The sequence below is a fragment of the Fragaria vesca genome, linkage group LG5 (assembly GCF_000184155.1).
Source record: "Fragaria vesca subsp. vesca linkage group LG5, FraVesHawaii_1.0, whole genome shotgun sequence".
Taxonomy (NCBI): domain Eukaryota; kingdom Viridiplantae; phylum Streptophyta; class Magnoliopsida; order Rosales; family Rosaceae; genus Fragaria; species Fragaria vesca.
The window spans coordinates 4,215,915-4,231,102 of record NC_020495.1 but is presented as its reverse complement, the minus strand read 5'-3'; the positions used below and the strand labels follow the sequence as shown (position 1 = coordinate 4,231,102).

The following is a 15,188-nucleotide window of genomic DNA, read 5'->3' as shown; positions in this document are numbered from 1 at the left end:
GCGTTGAAACTACTGTGCTTGCATCAGGCATCATTATATTGTAATCACATTGTCAATATCATATATAAAGTTTCCAACCAAGAAACGAACCCCATAATTCCACTCTTAGTTTTGTATTTTTCTTGCTAATAAAGCAAATATATTTTGTCCAGTCAATCACGGTTCCTGTACACAGAATCCAGATTGACAATGGAAGGAAAGGAAGTAATTCCCCTGAAGAAACACCTACAATTAATATTTCATTTTCATTCTCAGTTTAGAACTAAGTTATCTAATATCCCTTCTCTTTCTTTAGGACCTTTTCAAATCTCTATCCAACAGTATATGATCAAATATAAAGCTATTAAGGGTAATGTAGAAAGTTCAAACACATAATTTGCCATCTTCTTTCTATTTTTGGACTGAATAGGGTCATAGGGTCATTTTTGCAGTGGCCTCAACTTCTCTAGCTTAGCCACCTAACCAAACCTCATCTCAGAACAATTCCATCTTTGTCAGTTTAGAAAGGCAGAACCTTTATTTTGCGTTTTTATTTATGTTTTTATTTTGTTAGAATTGATCGCTATTCTGCCTATAAATCTTTGGCTTTTACTTCTCTACCTCAAGACAAACAACTTTGTGGCACCTCTTTCTTTCTTTCTTTCTTTCCTCTCCCTTCCTCAAAAACACTTAACACTCTAGGGGAGCAGCCATGGCTGGTGTTGCAAACAGTGCGAGCATAAGTCCTAATGAAGAAGAGAATGAGCTGAGAAAAGGGCCATGGACGCTTGACGAAGACACCCTGCTCATACATTACATTGAAAACCACGGTGAAGGCCATTGGAATGCCTTAGCAAAATGTGCAGGTAAACTACAACAGTTTTGAGTCCTCATACATGGCACAACTTTTTTTTATCAACGAACTCGTTTCTCAAATTCTCAATCAACTTGTTCATCAGGATTGAAGAGGACAGGAAAAAGCTGCAGATTGAGATGGCTGAATTACTTGAAACCTGACATCAAGCGTGGGAACCTTACTCCACAAGAACAACTCTTGATCCTTGAGCTCCATTCCAAGTGGGGTAACAGGTAAAGTTCGTAATCTTAGTCAGAGTTATAGCATACATAGTTAATTTTGTACTCTTCTGACTCTTGTACTCACTCTGGGAATTTAAGGTGGTCGAAAATAGCACAACATTTGCCAGGAAGAACAGACAATGAGATTAAGAACTACTGGAGAACAAGGGTGCAAAAACAGGCACGCCAACTTAATATTGAGTCTAATAGCCAGAGGTTTCTTGATGCAGTTCGATGTTTCTGGATGCCGACTTTGCGTCAGAAGATGGAGCAAACTTCACTTAGTTTAGACCCTTCACCTTCTCCTTCCAGTTACTTAACTTCTCACATCTCTGCAGCTCCTACTCCTCCTCCACCAAGCAAGATGGTGTCACACGTATCTGATTATTCCCTAATTGGAAATTCATGCCCGAGTCATAATAGTCCTTCGGAGTCTCTTATCTCACAGCTGCCTCAAATTCCAGAACAGCCAGCAAGTTCATCCTATGCCTTTGAAGCTTTAAATGACAGTTATTATGTGGACTATGACATGGGGGGTCTTGTCCTCGACCCTGTTTCAGAAATGGCCTCTTTCGACGCTTCACAGTTTGATTGCCAAATGACAGAAAGCGATTGGATGTCGAACAATTACATGACTGACACTTTATGGAACATGCAGGGGATGTGACAAATTGGGGAGAGATACAAGATCAGACGGGGTATCAAGGACTACAATTCATAGTAGGAATCTAAAGGGTGTAATGTACTAATGTAAACAAAGTGACCCTTTATCTGTAGGAAATTATATAGCTGCATGCAGCATAGGTTTTTAGTGGATGATATTCTGTGTCTGAAGTTGTATGCTTCAAGTTGGAATGTTCAGTAACTATATTTCTACTAGACTAGTAATATGCAAATTGCCAAATTACTTGATGTTGTCTGACCTTGTTATTGAGTCAGTTCAAATCCACAGTCAGTTCAAGAAATGGATAGAGATCTAGGTAGAGTGATGACTCAAAACAATTTGAAACCCTGATCTCTGATGTTAAAGCTTATGCTGTTGAAGAATTTGTACTCAATGGATCAATCACTTCCACTCTACAGGGACACCTTTGTCATGTACAACAGTATAACTCCTAAATCAATCAATCACCTCGTTTATTGTTTTTGTCTTTGTGAAGGATATTCAGGCTCCTAAAAACTTATCTACAGACTCAGTGGCAGAGCGGATTTTAAGGTGGGGGATGCTCAAGAACAATTTTTTTTCTCCCATGTAAAGAACAAACCTAAAATTTTAAAATATGAACAAAAAAACAAGTATCTCATTGTATTTTATCATACAAGAGAAGATAAATGCAATGAATCTCGTTAAGGAATATAAAAGAGGAGACAATTTTTTTCGTTGAAGTAAAGGAAACATATTTGATATTATGATTAGAATACACAAAATTAAGGATTAACAAATGTCAAAGTTTGAATGAAATCTTTTATGGGTAGTTTAGCTAAAGGGGTTCATTATGAAAATTGAAGGAATGTTAAGCCATGTTAATAAGACTAATTAAGACTATTAAAAAAATCCTAACATGAGTCCGAACCCTCCCATGCCGGAGTGTAGTTCCGCCCTGTACAGACTACATGGCAAAGAGTCTGCACTATGAATCCGTCAAGATTGTATAGACTAAGCAGCAATGTCACAAAATCAAGGAAATATATACAACACAAAGACCACGTTTTGTTCGTACTCGTAACCTTTTTTTTTCCCTTTCTTACTAGGATTTGAAGTTGCCCGGTTTCTATTACAAGTCACCCGGTGGAAGAAAAGCATATACTTTACTAGTCCAACGATCAATGATTTGGCTCGGAACCAAGGCAGTAAGATTCTTTATTCTAGTCTACAGGTTTCTCCAGTGGGTATATATAGTAAAATTGGGTATCTTATTCTTAAATGTTGGTCATCATCATAGTACAGATTTTGGTGAATGAGTGAAAGATGATATCTTTGAAAAAGCCGTGCCTGAACATGTGATCCAAATGGCGCTAAGTTTTCATGTGAGGCTGGAACCTAAGAGTGCATGCATGATGAGAAAGCAGAATATGGTAACTTTATCCTCAAATCAATCCTTTCAATCAAATCAAATCGTCCTTTCACTTTCACAAGCAAGCGTGAAGAGACCGGACTCTGTTCAGAGTCACAGGGAGGCTGATGGTGATAGGGTTTTACTTTTCTTACTTGAAGAAGACTACAGACTCAAGAGGGTTCCTGACCTCTGTTATTGCTCCTCTGCAACTCAAGCAGATATTTTCGGCAGCCACTTCCCCACCCAACCTAAGTTCTCTTTTCATGGACACGAGACCAACACCCCAGCGTAAGGCACTTAATTTCAGTGACGGTAAAAACCAGGAAGAGCGCTATGGTTGACATGCAACAACGCACAAAGCTGTAAGTGTGGCAAAACAGGCATGGATGACAACAATGCAATGCCAACTGTATATATAACTTCGTCGTATAATTGGTTTGAAATATACACAACAAACATGGTCAAAATAACATCAGACTGTCTAAACAACATATTCAAAACACATGTCAAAGGTTTGCTATAAACTGCCCACATTGCTTTCTATTCTGATGATCCAAAAGATAAGACCTACTTGCCACTCTTGTAGCTATCTCGTAGCGTGACCGTTCGATTGAACACAAGCTTCTCAGGAGTCGAATCTTTGTCGACCACAAAATAGCCTGGAATTGCAAATAGGTACAAAGTCAGACTACAAATCTAGCGATATCTCCAAATTCATGAAATCTGAGAAAGTTATATGGAATCAAGCTACTCTACATCAACCCATTACTTCTATAGCTCAGCAGTCTTGACAAATTTCAGGATCTATTAGTTGATGTATATGGTATAACATAGATTTATTAGTTAGATTTACAGTAAATGAAAGGTTTATCAAAAGAAATTTTCCAAAAACATCCCGACCAAAAAGTAAAAACATGGTGAAGAGGAACAAACAGTTGTCTGAAAATAGGTGATTTGCATTTTTCCAAACTTATAATATCAATGGCATCAGCATTTTTAAGAAAAAAAAAAAGTTTGGTCATTAATATATTTGTAGAATACACTGGATGCAACACAAAGTTTCACTATGTACTCATGCCTCATCAGAAGTGTCAAAGCAGGAACATACCAAGTCTTTCAAACTGAAACTTGTCGCCAACACCAACACCTTTCCCAAGTGTGGGAACAGCAAATGCATTTGGTATTACCACTTTCGATTTTCCATTCAGATCAGAAAGCCAGTCCTCAAGCTCAGCAGGATTCTGGCACAAGCACAATTTTTGTTAGGAAAACTAAATATTATAGAGGGAGGTAGGGGTCTTAGAAAATAAATGATGGCCAACCTCTGAGTTAAATAGTCTGTCAAACAATCGAACTTCCACTTTGAGTGGATCGACCCCTGGAGAAGGTTCGGCGACCCAATGCAGCACCCCCTGTGGAATACATAAACGGATGAATTCAGAAATGAGTAAGTAGCAGGAGCGTGCATTTCAAAGCACATTTTCAATTCCAGTAAAGGAGAAAGATTACAAACCTTTGGCTTTGTCTTCTTCTCTGGATCATACTCGACCCGTATCTCAAGGACAGTCTCATTATCCTCTGCTAAAACAACATCCTTCGCATCCACACACTTGATAGGACATGCATATCTGCAACCATGAAGATAAAGATTGTTACTGGGGAGCTTACATCTTCTAAAGGGTGGAGGGAAATATAGAACCTGCAACCCATATATACCTGAGCAGTGCAGATTTTCCAGGAGCAAGTCCGAAGTAGTCCTTCGAGTCTTTAAGGCGAAAATCAGAGCGCTCAATGTACAACCCATTGGAAAATGGAACCTGATGTATAGACCAGAAAACATAAGCTAGTGACAATCATAAGTACCACAAACTTGAAGCAATATTAGAATCAATACAACTGGTAAAAAACTTAAAATTGATAAAGGTGGTGACAAAACAAGAAGCAAAGTGTTATTAGCCCAAAGAAAATGAAGTAATCCTCTTTAAAACTGTGAAATCCAGCTATAGGTTTTTCTTATAATTATATATCTGAATCATTTGGACCCATATACTGTTGGACAAAAAGAAATTAAAGATATATATTATTCACCAAAGATGACCAAACTTCATATTTCAGCACTTTTAGCGCAAACAATTTATCTGTGAAATCCAAGGTTACCTTGTAGGACTCCGCCTCAGAATCAGGCCACTTTCTTGCTTCACATTCCTTTATGAGGTCATCTTTCCAGTTGGTAATGACGACCTTAAACAGAAATGACTGGTCAATAAAAGAGAAGGAAAATCATATTAAAGCAAAAATAAAGGCCATAAGATTCACACCTTTACAGGATCCAGCACAACCATTGTGCGAGGAGCTGTTTTATTGAGCTCTTCTCTGATGTGGTACTCGAGGCGACTCAGATGAATCATACTACAATCACTGCAGTACAAGAAATCAGAAGTTAATAAATGGTTATGAGCACCGTAAATCTAATCGTCTTTAGAAGAGGCTCAATATAGTGATATACGGTATACATGCAAAAACATATTCAAACCTTCTGGTGATTCCGATTCCTCTAACAAATGTATTAATGGCAGTTGATGTCACACCCCTACGTCGTAAACCAGCCAATGTCATAAGACGCGGATCATCCCAACCATCGACCCAATTTTCAGTCACTAATCTATTTAACTGCCACATAAATAGTAGTTGTTAAGTGTCAATTTTCATACATGGTACCACATATTGAATTTGTGAACGACATAAGTATGTCCAATAGTTGACTCACCTTACGCTTCGACATAACAGTGTTACTGACATTCAGTCTTGAATATTCCCAAACATATGGTTGATATAAGCCCAGAGAATGCAATAACCAGTAGTATGAAGCACGGCGTGTCTCAAATTCTAAAGTGCACAGCTGCCATATTCATAGACAAGATGAATAAATAAATCATCACTCTTTACAAGTTATAAGAAACACTACTATGTTGAAGAAAAAAAAACCCAGTTTCACAAAGGACTACTGTTGGTATAAGAATTTCAAGTAGTGATATGTAAGTATAGCATTCAGGGTAATATTATAGACAAAAAAAAACACAATGATTCCAAGCTTGTTCTGGAGAGACAAGTTGCTTTCATAAATCTAAAGATCACAAATTATTCAGTACATCCCAAAAGAATACCAATAGAAGGTGGAGAACTTACTGAATGTGTGATATTCTCAAGAGAATCCACAATGCAATGAGCATAATCGTAACTTGGATAAATACACCACTTGTCTCCAGCATGCGGATGAGGAGTAAACTGAAAAAGAAAAAGAAAAGGACAATAAAAATTAAAAATCAGCCTATTATCTTAATGCAGCCATAAGCCTGAGAAATCAAAAAGATCATTTGAGGTAGAAACTTACTTTGATCCGATACGCAATTAGGTCATACATGTTAAAATTATCACTCTGCATATCTTGTTTCATTCTTAGAGTTGCTTTCCCTTCTTCAATCAGGCCTCGCCTCATATCCTCAAAAAGTTTCAGCGACTCTTCAATTGGCCTATCCCTCCAAGGGCTGTTCATCTTTTTCTCCCTGTACTCCTTTATCTCATCCCCCGTCTAAAACCAATGAGCAAAAGTAAGCATCCTTCTCAAACCAATGAAAATTAGTTAATACCACCAATGCCATTAAATCAAAGAAGTAACAATCAATTGATACTATCCCTCCAGTTGGAGAGATTAGCTACCTAGATATAAGATAAGATGGGGTCGGGTAATGGAACTACATTCTACATATTGTCCATGTAAGCACTCTACAGTAAGAGTGGAAAGCAATTTCCATAGTATTCATTTATTCAAAATACTACAAAACAAAACCTGATGATCAACGTAAGCGTGACCCCTTCGTATGAGCTCCACTGCTAAATCATACAGATCTTGGAAGTAATCACTAGTGTAAGTGATCTGCATAAAGTTAGATGTCAGCCATTGCAATGACATCAAATAAACAGAAGCAAAACATCTGACCACCAGCTCTTTTACCTTGTAGGGCTCCCAACCCATCCAACTGACAATTTCCTGAATATGATCAATATATTCTTTCTTTTCAGCTTCTGGATTTGTGTCATCATACCTACAAGCAGGAGAAACAAAAATTCAGATTAAGACTCCTTTCTCTCTTCAAACTAACCAATATAAAAATTTGAAAGACGATAATAATATTCTGCAATGGTCATTTGTTAATGCATGAAAACAGTTATATTTACTTTTTTATATTATATTAAATAAAATAAGATAACTTGAAGAACCACAGAATGACTTATCAAGGAATGACTCTAACCTCAGATAGCAGCCACCACCTCTCTCTTTTGCCAGGCCAAAATCAATGAACATTGCCTGATGAACATAGATGGCTATAAGTTGGAACTTGAAGAACCACAGAATTTAGCCTAAAAACCATTTATTTACTTGCCTTGGCATGGCCTATATGTAGATATCCATTCGGTTCAGGAGGAAAGCGAGTTAAAACTTTCCCGCCAGTCACACTCAAGTGTTTCTCAAGGAGTTCTCTTGAATTGCAACATCTCAGAATGGAACCATCACTAAAGAAAACTGAAGTATGAACCTGAAATTAACAGTACAATAGCAAAGTCTCTTTAAACAACCCCAAATTATGATTTGGAAAATCAATTAAACAGTTGCTGGTTGGTAAGAAACCAAAAAATGCTATTTCTGAAATTACATGAAGCAAATCTTTTTTTTTTCTGTCCATATCAATAATAGCTTTGTGAAGTAATTGGAGTGCATTATAACACAAGAAATAGTGATCGCTATTACCTTAAAGTTCTCCTCTGGTTGAGGGAATATCGCATATGGATTGAGAATTTCTTCAGCTGGTTGTTCAGGGGTAGAAACAGCGATAGCTTTTTCCTCTACTTTAGCCGGCTTCTCCTTCTTCTTTTTAGGAACCTTTACATCATCTTCTGCAGTCCTTTCACCAAGTAATTCACGCAGCTTTGTATCAATCGATGCCTGTAACAGGATTAGGCATATTGAGTCAAACAATCACTTACAACAATAATATTGTATATATTCAACAATACATACCTTTACAATTTTTGGGTCAGCCCACGGATGTCTCTTCCTAAGATGTGCAAATAAGTCACCCACTGAAGTCAGAAAATAGAACGTGAAGTTCAGTTTCCAACAGAGTGATCATCCAGCATAATAAAAAAAAAGAAATTTTACTAAAAATAAAAACATATCATGCATAGATATGTTTTTCAATGCATGTTGCAACCATAACTCAATATTTTATCACATGACGCCTATTTAGTAATCACTTAAAAAAGACTAACCATTTGTTTTATAGCGCTGCTCCAAAATTGCAGACTTGTTCTCTTCAAAAACCTCATTAACAGATTGCTTGATTTCTTCTTCTAAAACTTCAACCCCTGCTCGCAAATTTTATCAAGGTTATAGATCTTTAAAATTCAAGAAAGCACTACAACCGTGCACTACATGCAATAAATAAAAAACACAATCTAACAATCCAACAGCATAGTCAAATTCAAATCCAAATATGATCATAATCCTACCAACACCACATGCTTCTTCAAATTCACTTGTTTTGAAGTTTTCAGGGCCCGTATTTGCGAAAAAAGACAAAGCCGCGTCTAACTGAGCCGGAATTTTAATCTGGAAAACAAAAACTTTCATGAGCAATCAGAAAAACTAATGCGATAATCAATTCGATGAATCATAAACACAGTAAACGGTATGTTCACAAACCTTTGAGGACACAATGTACTGTGTCAATACCGGCCGATGCACAAGGGCATTTGCTGGAAATTTCGTAGCAACCTGTCACACCACTATACATTAATAACAAAATCCACAAATTCTTAATCTGAACAATCTCGAAACGCAGCCAAAGTAAAATTCCACAGGACTAGAATCTATAGTAACATTTACCGAATCAACATCTTAAGCACAAGTGAGTTAAAAAGTCAAAACTACTTACCGTGTATAGAAGATTACCGACGTTCCGACTGCATCCATCAGTAACTGCAGCCTGAGATTATTCATAATCAAAACAAGAGGATAAATCTCATAGCTCTATGGAAGAATTAAACTCCAAAACTGATGAAACTGAGCTCATCGGTCATGGAGAATCAGAAGAAGAATCATCCAGTACCTCGTGAATGACGGCGGTTAGATTGGCCGTGACTTTGTTGTTAGCGATGGTGTTCTTGGCCGTGCGCTCATCCAGTCCGACCTTCAAGAAAAGCTCGAGAATCTTCTCCTTATCGGAGGCGCCGTCTTCCTTGGACGGCATATCCAACGTCGGCGAAGGAGAGGTCTGTGAAGCTTCAGTTAAGGTGAGCTGCTGTGAAGAAACCCTAATTAAAACAAGCGTGCAGTGAAGGAATCAGAGTGATACGTGGCGCTTTACTTGGTTGGATTTTTTCTTATATCTGTGGGCTTTACTTGGAAACCACGCACGCGTTTAGCTAGAGGAATCGGGTAAAAATATATTTTTGATTCATCTGTCAATATTTTCAGAATCTTGTAATTTAGAATCTTTCCTATTTATAATTTTATATAGCTTGTACATTATTTTTATCGGCTAAACAATTTAAATGGTTTCAGTTAAAATCACAACATTTTATGTCACTCTAGACCAAATAGTATTAGACTATATAACATCCATTTGGTAGAGCATACGACAAGTCAGAAAGAAAATTAGCACATCTTTCATTCAAAATTAAAAAATGTGAAATCAGTGTAGAGAAATATTTTTCTTCTTTGTTACATGGTGACATAGAACCTTCCATTTTAATTTTGTTGACCAAGAAAAAAAACCAATAAGTCACCATTTGTAATACGACAATTTTATAATTGCCGAAAATGACTTCAAAATTGAGACACTGTTTGAATAAAAAAAAATGCTGATGAAACGACTAGTAATTCCGAATAAATATAGATTTAGAACACATATGTTGTTCAATTATAAGTATTTATAAAGAATAAATAAAAAAAATCAAAGAATAAAAGAGCATTACTACATGCCTACGGACAAGAAAATATCCATTTTGTCCGCATATTATCTAAATTCCAAGTGAACAGTAATAGTAATTTCTTAAGTGCAGGCTACAGGTCCCTAAAAAATGTGCTGTTTGCCCCCACCCTATACAAATGTAGTTCTGTTGATCTAGCAGTAATGCTAATCTTGGTGTGGGCAGGCACAAATAGAACCTCGCCCTCCTCAACTATATCATCATCTTCTGTAACTACATCATCCCCAGCCAAGCCCGCATCAAACCTGCCTTTCCCAGCAGTGACTAGAAAAAGGGATGGTCCTATGAAGGAAGGAAAAACTACCGAAGCAGAATGAGGAAGATTACAGGAGTCGACTTCAAATTCTTCAAATGGTGGGATAAATCTTGTTGTGTATGCGTTCAGAGAAACTCCTTGCATAATTTCAGGAGCTCCCTGCAAATAGAGGAAACATAAAAGATAAGTCCTACTAAACAAACAAGGGGTTTGCCATATTGTATCCTCTGCAGGACGTGGTATACTGGTATACATCATATGACCAAAACAAAATGCATGAATATTGGACTTAAATGATGGAATATCCCTCTCCGGAAATCTACCATCAAACTTGTGCATATCTGTAGTAAAGATTTTGATCCATTACCTGTCTGTATTTGAGCATAGAAAGAAGTGTCTGAACATCAATTTGTTTTGAGGTAAGGCCGGCTCGAACAACATTGTCAGAGGTAGCCATACATTCGACACATTCACCAGAAATATATGCATGGGGTTCATTTGGTCCACAATATAATGCTTCACCACGTTTCAGCTTCACATAGTTTAGGAAAAATGCAGCTATAGCGCCCACATCAGCTGGATATTGATTCTCTAATCTGAGTACCAGCTGTTCTTTAACCGTCAATTGCCTTTTCTGGTCCAATGAAGGAAAATATGGTTATTGCAAAAATCAAACCCCAATCATGCAATCAATATAACCATAGTGGGACAAAACAACATCTCAGTCCCACTGACCATTGAAACAACATTCCCACTTCTTTTGTCAAGTCTTACTTCAAGAAAGCACCATTTTAACTATTCCTACGAAAGCTAAACCACTAAGCAAAAGTAGATGGGATCAGCAACTATTTTTTCCTGCTGGTACAAAAACTAGACTATATCTAATCTGTTCTTAGTATTGGGTTGCCTCAATAAACATAATTGAAGTAACGGTGCATCAAGCAAATTCCTCAATGGCTACAACAATAGTCAGCAATAAAACTTCACTAAGATTGCATTAGTGGAAGTTACCTTTTTCTCTTGATTAAGACGCCTTTTCAGTTTGGATATCATCTTGGAAATTGTCTCTTTGCTTGACAACATAAGTCGACTGAACATGGCCTCTAAATCTGTGTTTACTTTCCCACTCTCATGTCGCTCACCAACAAGTAGAATTTTCTCTGCATCTGCCACCCCAACCAATTCGGCTATCTCAGGAATAGTACGAAGCATCTCTTTTAGCTCCTGAAATATAGACAAGCATAGAATAAGTACAAAGATTGATATACAAACTAGAATGACATATTGGTTTTACTATAATCGGGAAAATACTTGATAAAGTTCAAACATGATTCATTCATCATCTATCCCAAGTCTTTACGCTGCAGCAAAAACGCCTTCATTCATTGATTTAACTTCAGTCATTTATTTCCTTCTTAATGGAAAGATTGCTAAAATGAAACTAACAACTACATGCTCTGTATCATGACAGGTAGTAATAACCAAAGCAATAGCAGAATCAAATGCTCCATCTCCAAAGAACTCAAATCACTGCAGCTAGATTCCACTAGTCAACACACTAATCATAAGAAACCTCAACCAAAAGAAAGACCATTGAACTCATAATTACCAATATCGCCTAACAGCTTATAAACCAGTAACCAAGTTACACTTCCGAGCAACCTAAAAAAAACCAACATCTCCACGGAAAATTCGAAAGTAACACAACAATTGAGCTCCAAAACTAATCTCACCTTGAGACTAATAAAGCCACAAAGAGCCTCAAACTCCGTCAGCGCCAATGCCACTTCAGGCTTGTGATTATCATCTCTATAAACACCAGGGTGCAACTTGTGCAGCACTCTAGCCATCTCTTTATCCGGATGAGCCTGTATCGACAAAGCCTTCTGAACCGAAAGTACCTAAAAACCACACAACACATCCAATTAAACTCAATATAACCTAATTCCGCAAATAATGCGAATCCTAATTCCCCAAACAATGCGATCCAAATTTCCGGAGCATATATACCTTGCACAAGAACGGAAGATCGGGGCCCCACTTGTCGAGAACCTTCTGGCCGAGAACACTCGGATCCCGGGCGATCCACGACTTGAGGCTGACCGGGTCCTCTTCGGACCCGGACTCGGCAAAGGAGGGGCCGGATTCATGAGTGCCGATCCAGAACTCGGCGTAGGGCTTGGCGGGGTCGATGTCGGAGCCGGAATTGAGAGCGAAGAGGCGGGCGACCTTGGAATGGTGGCCGAGAATGCCCCAGTCGTAGTTCTTGACGGAGCAGCGGAGCCGGACGGGCCTCCGCTTCTTCTTCATGGCGGCGTTCTTCCAGGGCTCCATGAGCTAGCTCATTTCGATTGGCGAAGAAAGAAGAAGGGAGGTGGGTGTGTATATATAATGATGGCCCTGAAATGCAGGAGGAGAGAGAGGGATTGGAGGGAGGGGAAAGAGGATTCTGTCGGTGGTGGAATGTGGACGGTAAGGCGTACGAGAGCCGATGGTCAAAACTGTCAACGTCGCTCCGATGGGGTCTCTGGCTGTTTGCTTGGTCGTTAACTCGTTTTGGTTATATATATTTTCTGCGACGCACGGCCCTACATCGAGGCTCTTTAAATCAAAGTGACAACTTTGTCCTTGTAGGCGGAAATCTTATAGCATTGAGAAAAAGACAGACCGTATTAATTTGAACACAACACAATGTATCAACATCGTAACATCAAAATATAATTTCAATATATTTTATAAAAATTTGTCTATACTACTAATACTAGACATTTTGGTCATCCCCTCTCAATTAGTGAGAACACAACGTATCTAACATGAACACAAACATTTCGTATGTTATTCATTTTGACTTTTTTATATAATTTTTGTTTGAGTCTGATTGTAGTTAAAGATTTACATATTCATGTTAGAGATTACATTAGATCGAATACAATCATAATTTATCATATATCTATACATAGTTGTATGTTAAACATGCAAAATATGATCAAACTGAAAGTTACATAAATCAGCTGAACACAGGATAAATTCAATATTGACATTAAATGACATTTTTTACATAAAATCACATTTAGAATCAAATTTACCATAAAGATCTCAACATGAAAACAACACTTACAACTTGCATCATAAGGAATATGGAGTACATGAGATTTTGAAAATCTCCATATCAAGATGTGGACACCAAAATTATATCACAAAATTTCACATATGTACAACAGTGATTTAGGGGACCTTTCCTCTTCAATGGAAAGAAATAAAAGGTCATATACAGTTTTCACACGTTGTACAAGGAGAAAGGATAGAGTCGTAACTTCCACATGTTAGCTTCCCCACCATAGGGACAAAATAGTCAAGTCCTTACCAAATAAACCAGGTGCGTGTTCGCGCGTATATCACTCGTGGAAGCTGTGGTTGAGTTGGGTCGGAATGTCGGATCCGGTTTAGATCTGAGGTTTCCCCTTGCTGCTTAAAAGTCGTACCTAGGGGCTGTTTTGGTAATTCTACCTGCTCTCTCTGTGGTCGTTTGGGTTTTGCTGACGATATGTGACAACGACACCGTTTTATAGATCTAGTTGAATTAGTTATATCAGTCCAGTTGCTCTAGTATCAGTGTCTAGGATATGCCAAGTGCATCGTAACTAGATTCCCGCCATTGCAAGGACATTATACAATGTGGGTGGATGGGACGAGGATGAAACCAAGCCTAGAGTTGGACCGTACGATGATGATGATGCCCTAGAACTGTAGCACTCGTCGAGTACCGGTCCGGCGATATGACGATATTTATTCGTATCTTGTCATGTCCTTGCCATCGGATTTTGAGTACACATCAATGCTGGTTTTCTCAAATTGTATTCAAGAGTATTGCTCAATCAAGTGGGACTTACGAGAGAGATTTAATATGCGTCACTCGGTTATGCATCAAATAATATATTTTAATTTTACGTTTGAATGCTGGATTAATGAAGATAACTCAAAGCTTCACTTCGTAATTACATCATTTTCTTTGAAGATTATAAACTAATAAAATAGACAATTGAAGATTATAAACTAATAAAATAGACATAACCATCAAATCCCTTGTTCCTTTTCTTTTTGAGATTTTATCATTCATTACCATTCATCCCATAAAAGTTGATATATTCGTGTGCCATACTATAAAACGAAAGAATCACAACAAAACATATGGGGCTAGTAGACCCTTCCTCTTTTCACTCTATTGTTAAGGTTGTCAATTTGGTTGGTTAGAACTTATAACTTAGAAATGCAGAGGCCTGACAGTTTTTACTAAACTCATCTCTGTCTTCTTCTTTTTTTGATAAGAACTCGTCTCTGTCTTTGCCCCTAAATGGGGTAACAAAGTGATTGCTTTATAAGCAGTACTTTGAAATTAGATGCACCTTAATACATGCCATCAACAGCACATTATTGAACAACCCCACATCGCATGCCACATTTTGTCGCCATCAATCATCAAAACCTTCTGTCAGTCAGTTAGACTACATCTACTCACACCCTTTGCTTGCTTGTGAATAATAATCCATACTTCCGGTTGAAGCCTCCTGTTGTAAATCTTCGAGACATTATAGTGCTCCCGAGTAATGAAATTATATATCCAAAAACATTCGGAGGAGAACAATGACTAATAATAGCATTAGGCTTTGAAATTTCAATACTCTAGAGCACTGTATAACTTTTGCTCGAACACCCTTTTAAATCTGAATGAATGGACTGGTACTTTGCAAATTTTTGTACCAAATAGGGGA

The 15,188-nt window shown here is 37.7% G+C and overlaps 2 protein-coding genes across 2 annotated transcripts; one reads left to right on the top strand and one right to left on the bottom strand.

The window, feature by feature from the left end:
• The first annotated feature begins 603 nt into the window (after positions 1 to 603).
• LOC101309834 (transcription factor WER-like) lies at positions 604 to 1,957 on the top strand. Its single transcript, XM_004299006.1, has 3 exons — positions 604 to 845; positions 939 to 1,068; positions 1,156 to 1,957. The coding sequence occupies exons 1-3, from the start codon at positions 692 to 694 to the stop codon at positions 1,721 to 1,723; spliced, it is 852 nt and encodes a 283-aa protein (XP_004299054.1). The 5' UTR covers positions 604 to 691; the 3' UTR covers positions 1,724 to 1,957.
• Positions 1,958 to 3,497: 1,540 nt separating this feature from the next.
• On the bottom strand, positions 3,498 to 12,954 carry LOC101309543 (glutamine--tRNA ligase-like). Its single transcript, XM_004299005.1, has 26 exons — positions 12,430 to 12,954; positions 12,153 to 12,320; positions 11,431 to 11,643; positions 10,787 to 11,053; positions 9,281 to 9,445; positions 9,107 to 9,157; positions 8,875 to 8,946; positions 8,682 to 8,781; positions 8,442 to 8,537; positions 8,191 to 8,252; positions 7,921 to 8,115; positions 7,556 to 7,708; positions 7,424 to 7,479; positions 7,126 to 7,216; positions 6,961 to 7,047; positions 6,505 to 6,702; positions 6,300 to 6,398; positions 5,881 to 6,012; positions 5,647 to 5,783; positions 5,432 to 5,531; positions 5,271 to 5,354; positions 4,830 to 4,930; positions 4,627 to 4,741; positions 4,436 to 4,525; positions 4,222 to 4,354; positions 3,498 to 3,772 (listed from the first exon to the last, which is right to left on the bottom strand). Exons 1-26 carry the CDS (start codon positions 12,751 to 12,753, stop codon positions 3,681 to 3,683), a joined length of 3,381 nt encoding a protein of 1,126 aa, XP_004299053.1. The 5' UTR covers positions 12,754 to 12,954; the 3' UTR covers positions 3,498 to 3,680.
• Between the last annotated feature and the right edge of the window lie 2,234 nt (positions 12,955 to 15,188).

Bases quoted from the DNA above. Each gene is read 5' to 3' on its own strand.
- LOC101309834 (XM_004299006.1), top strand. From the start codon at position 692: ATGGCTGGTGTTGCAAACAGTGCGAGCATAAGTCCTAATGAAGAAGAG. The intron at 846-938 runs GTAAACTACAAC...CTTGTTCATCAG, and splicing joins TGCCTTAGCAAAATGTGCAG to GATTGAAGAGGACAGGAAAA. The intron at 1,069-1,155 runs GTAAAGTTCGTA...TGGGAATTTAAG, and splicing joins CATTCCAAGTGGGGTAACAG to GTGGTCGAAAATAGCACAAC.
- LOC101309543 (XM_004299005.1), bottom strand. From the start codon at position 12,753: ATGGAGCCCTGGAAGAACGCCGCCATGAAGAAGAAGCGGAGGCCCGTC. The intron at 11,054-11,430 runs GTAACTTCCACT...TCATTGGACCAG, and splicing joins GTCTTAATCAAGAGAAAAAG to AAAAGGCAATTGACGGTTAA. The intron at 6,399-6,504 runs GTAAGTTTCTAC...TTTCTTTTTCAG, and splicing joins TAATTGCGTATCGGATCAAA to TTTACTCCTCATCCGCATGC.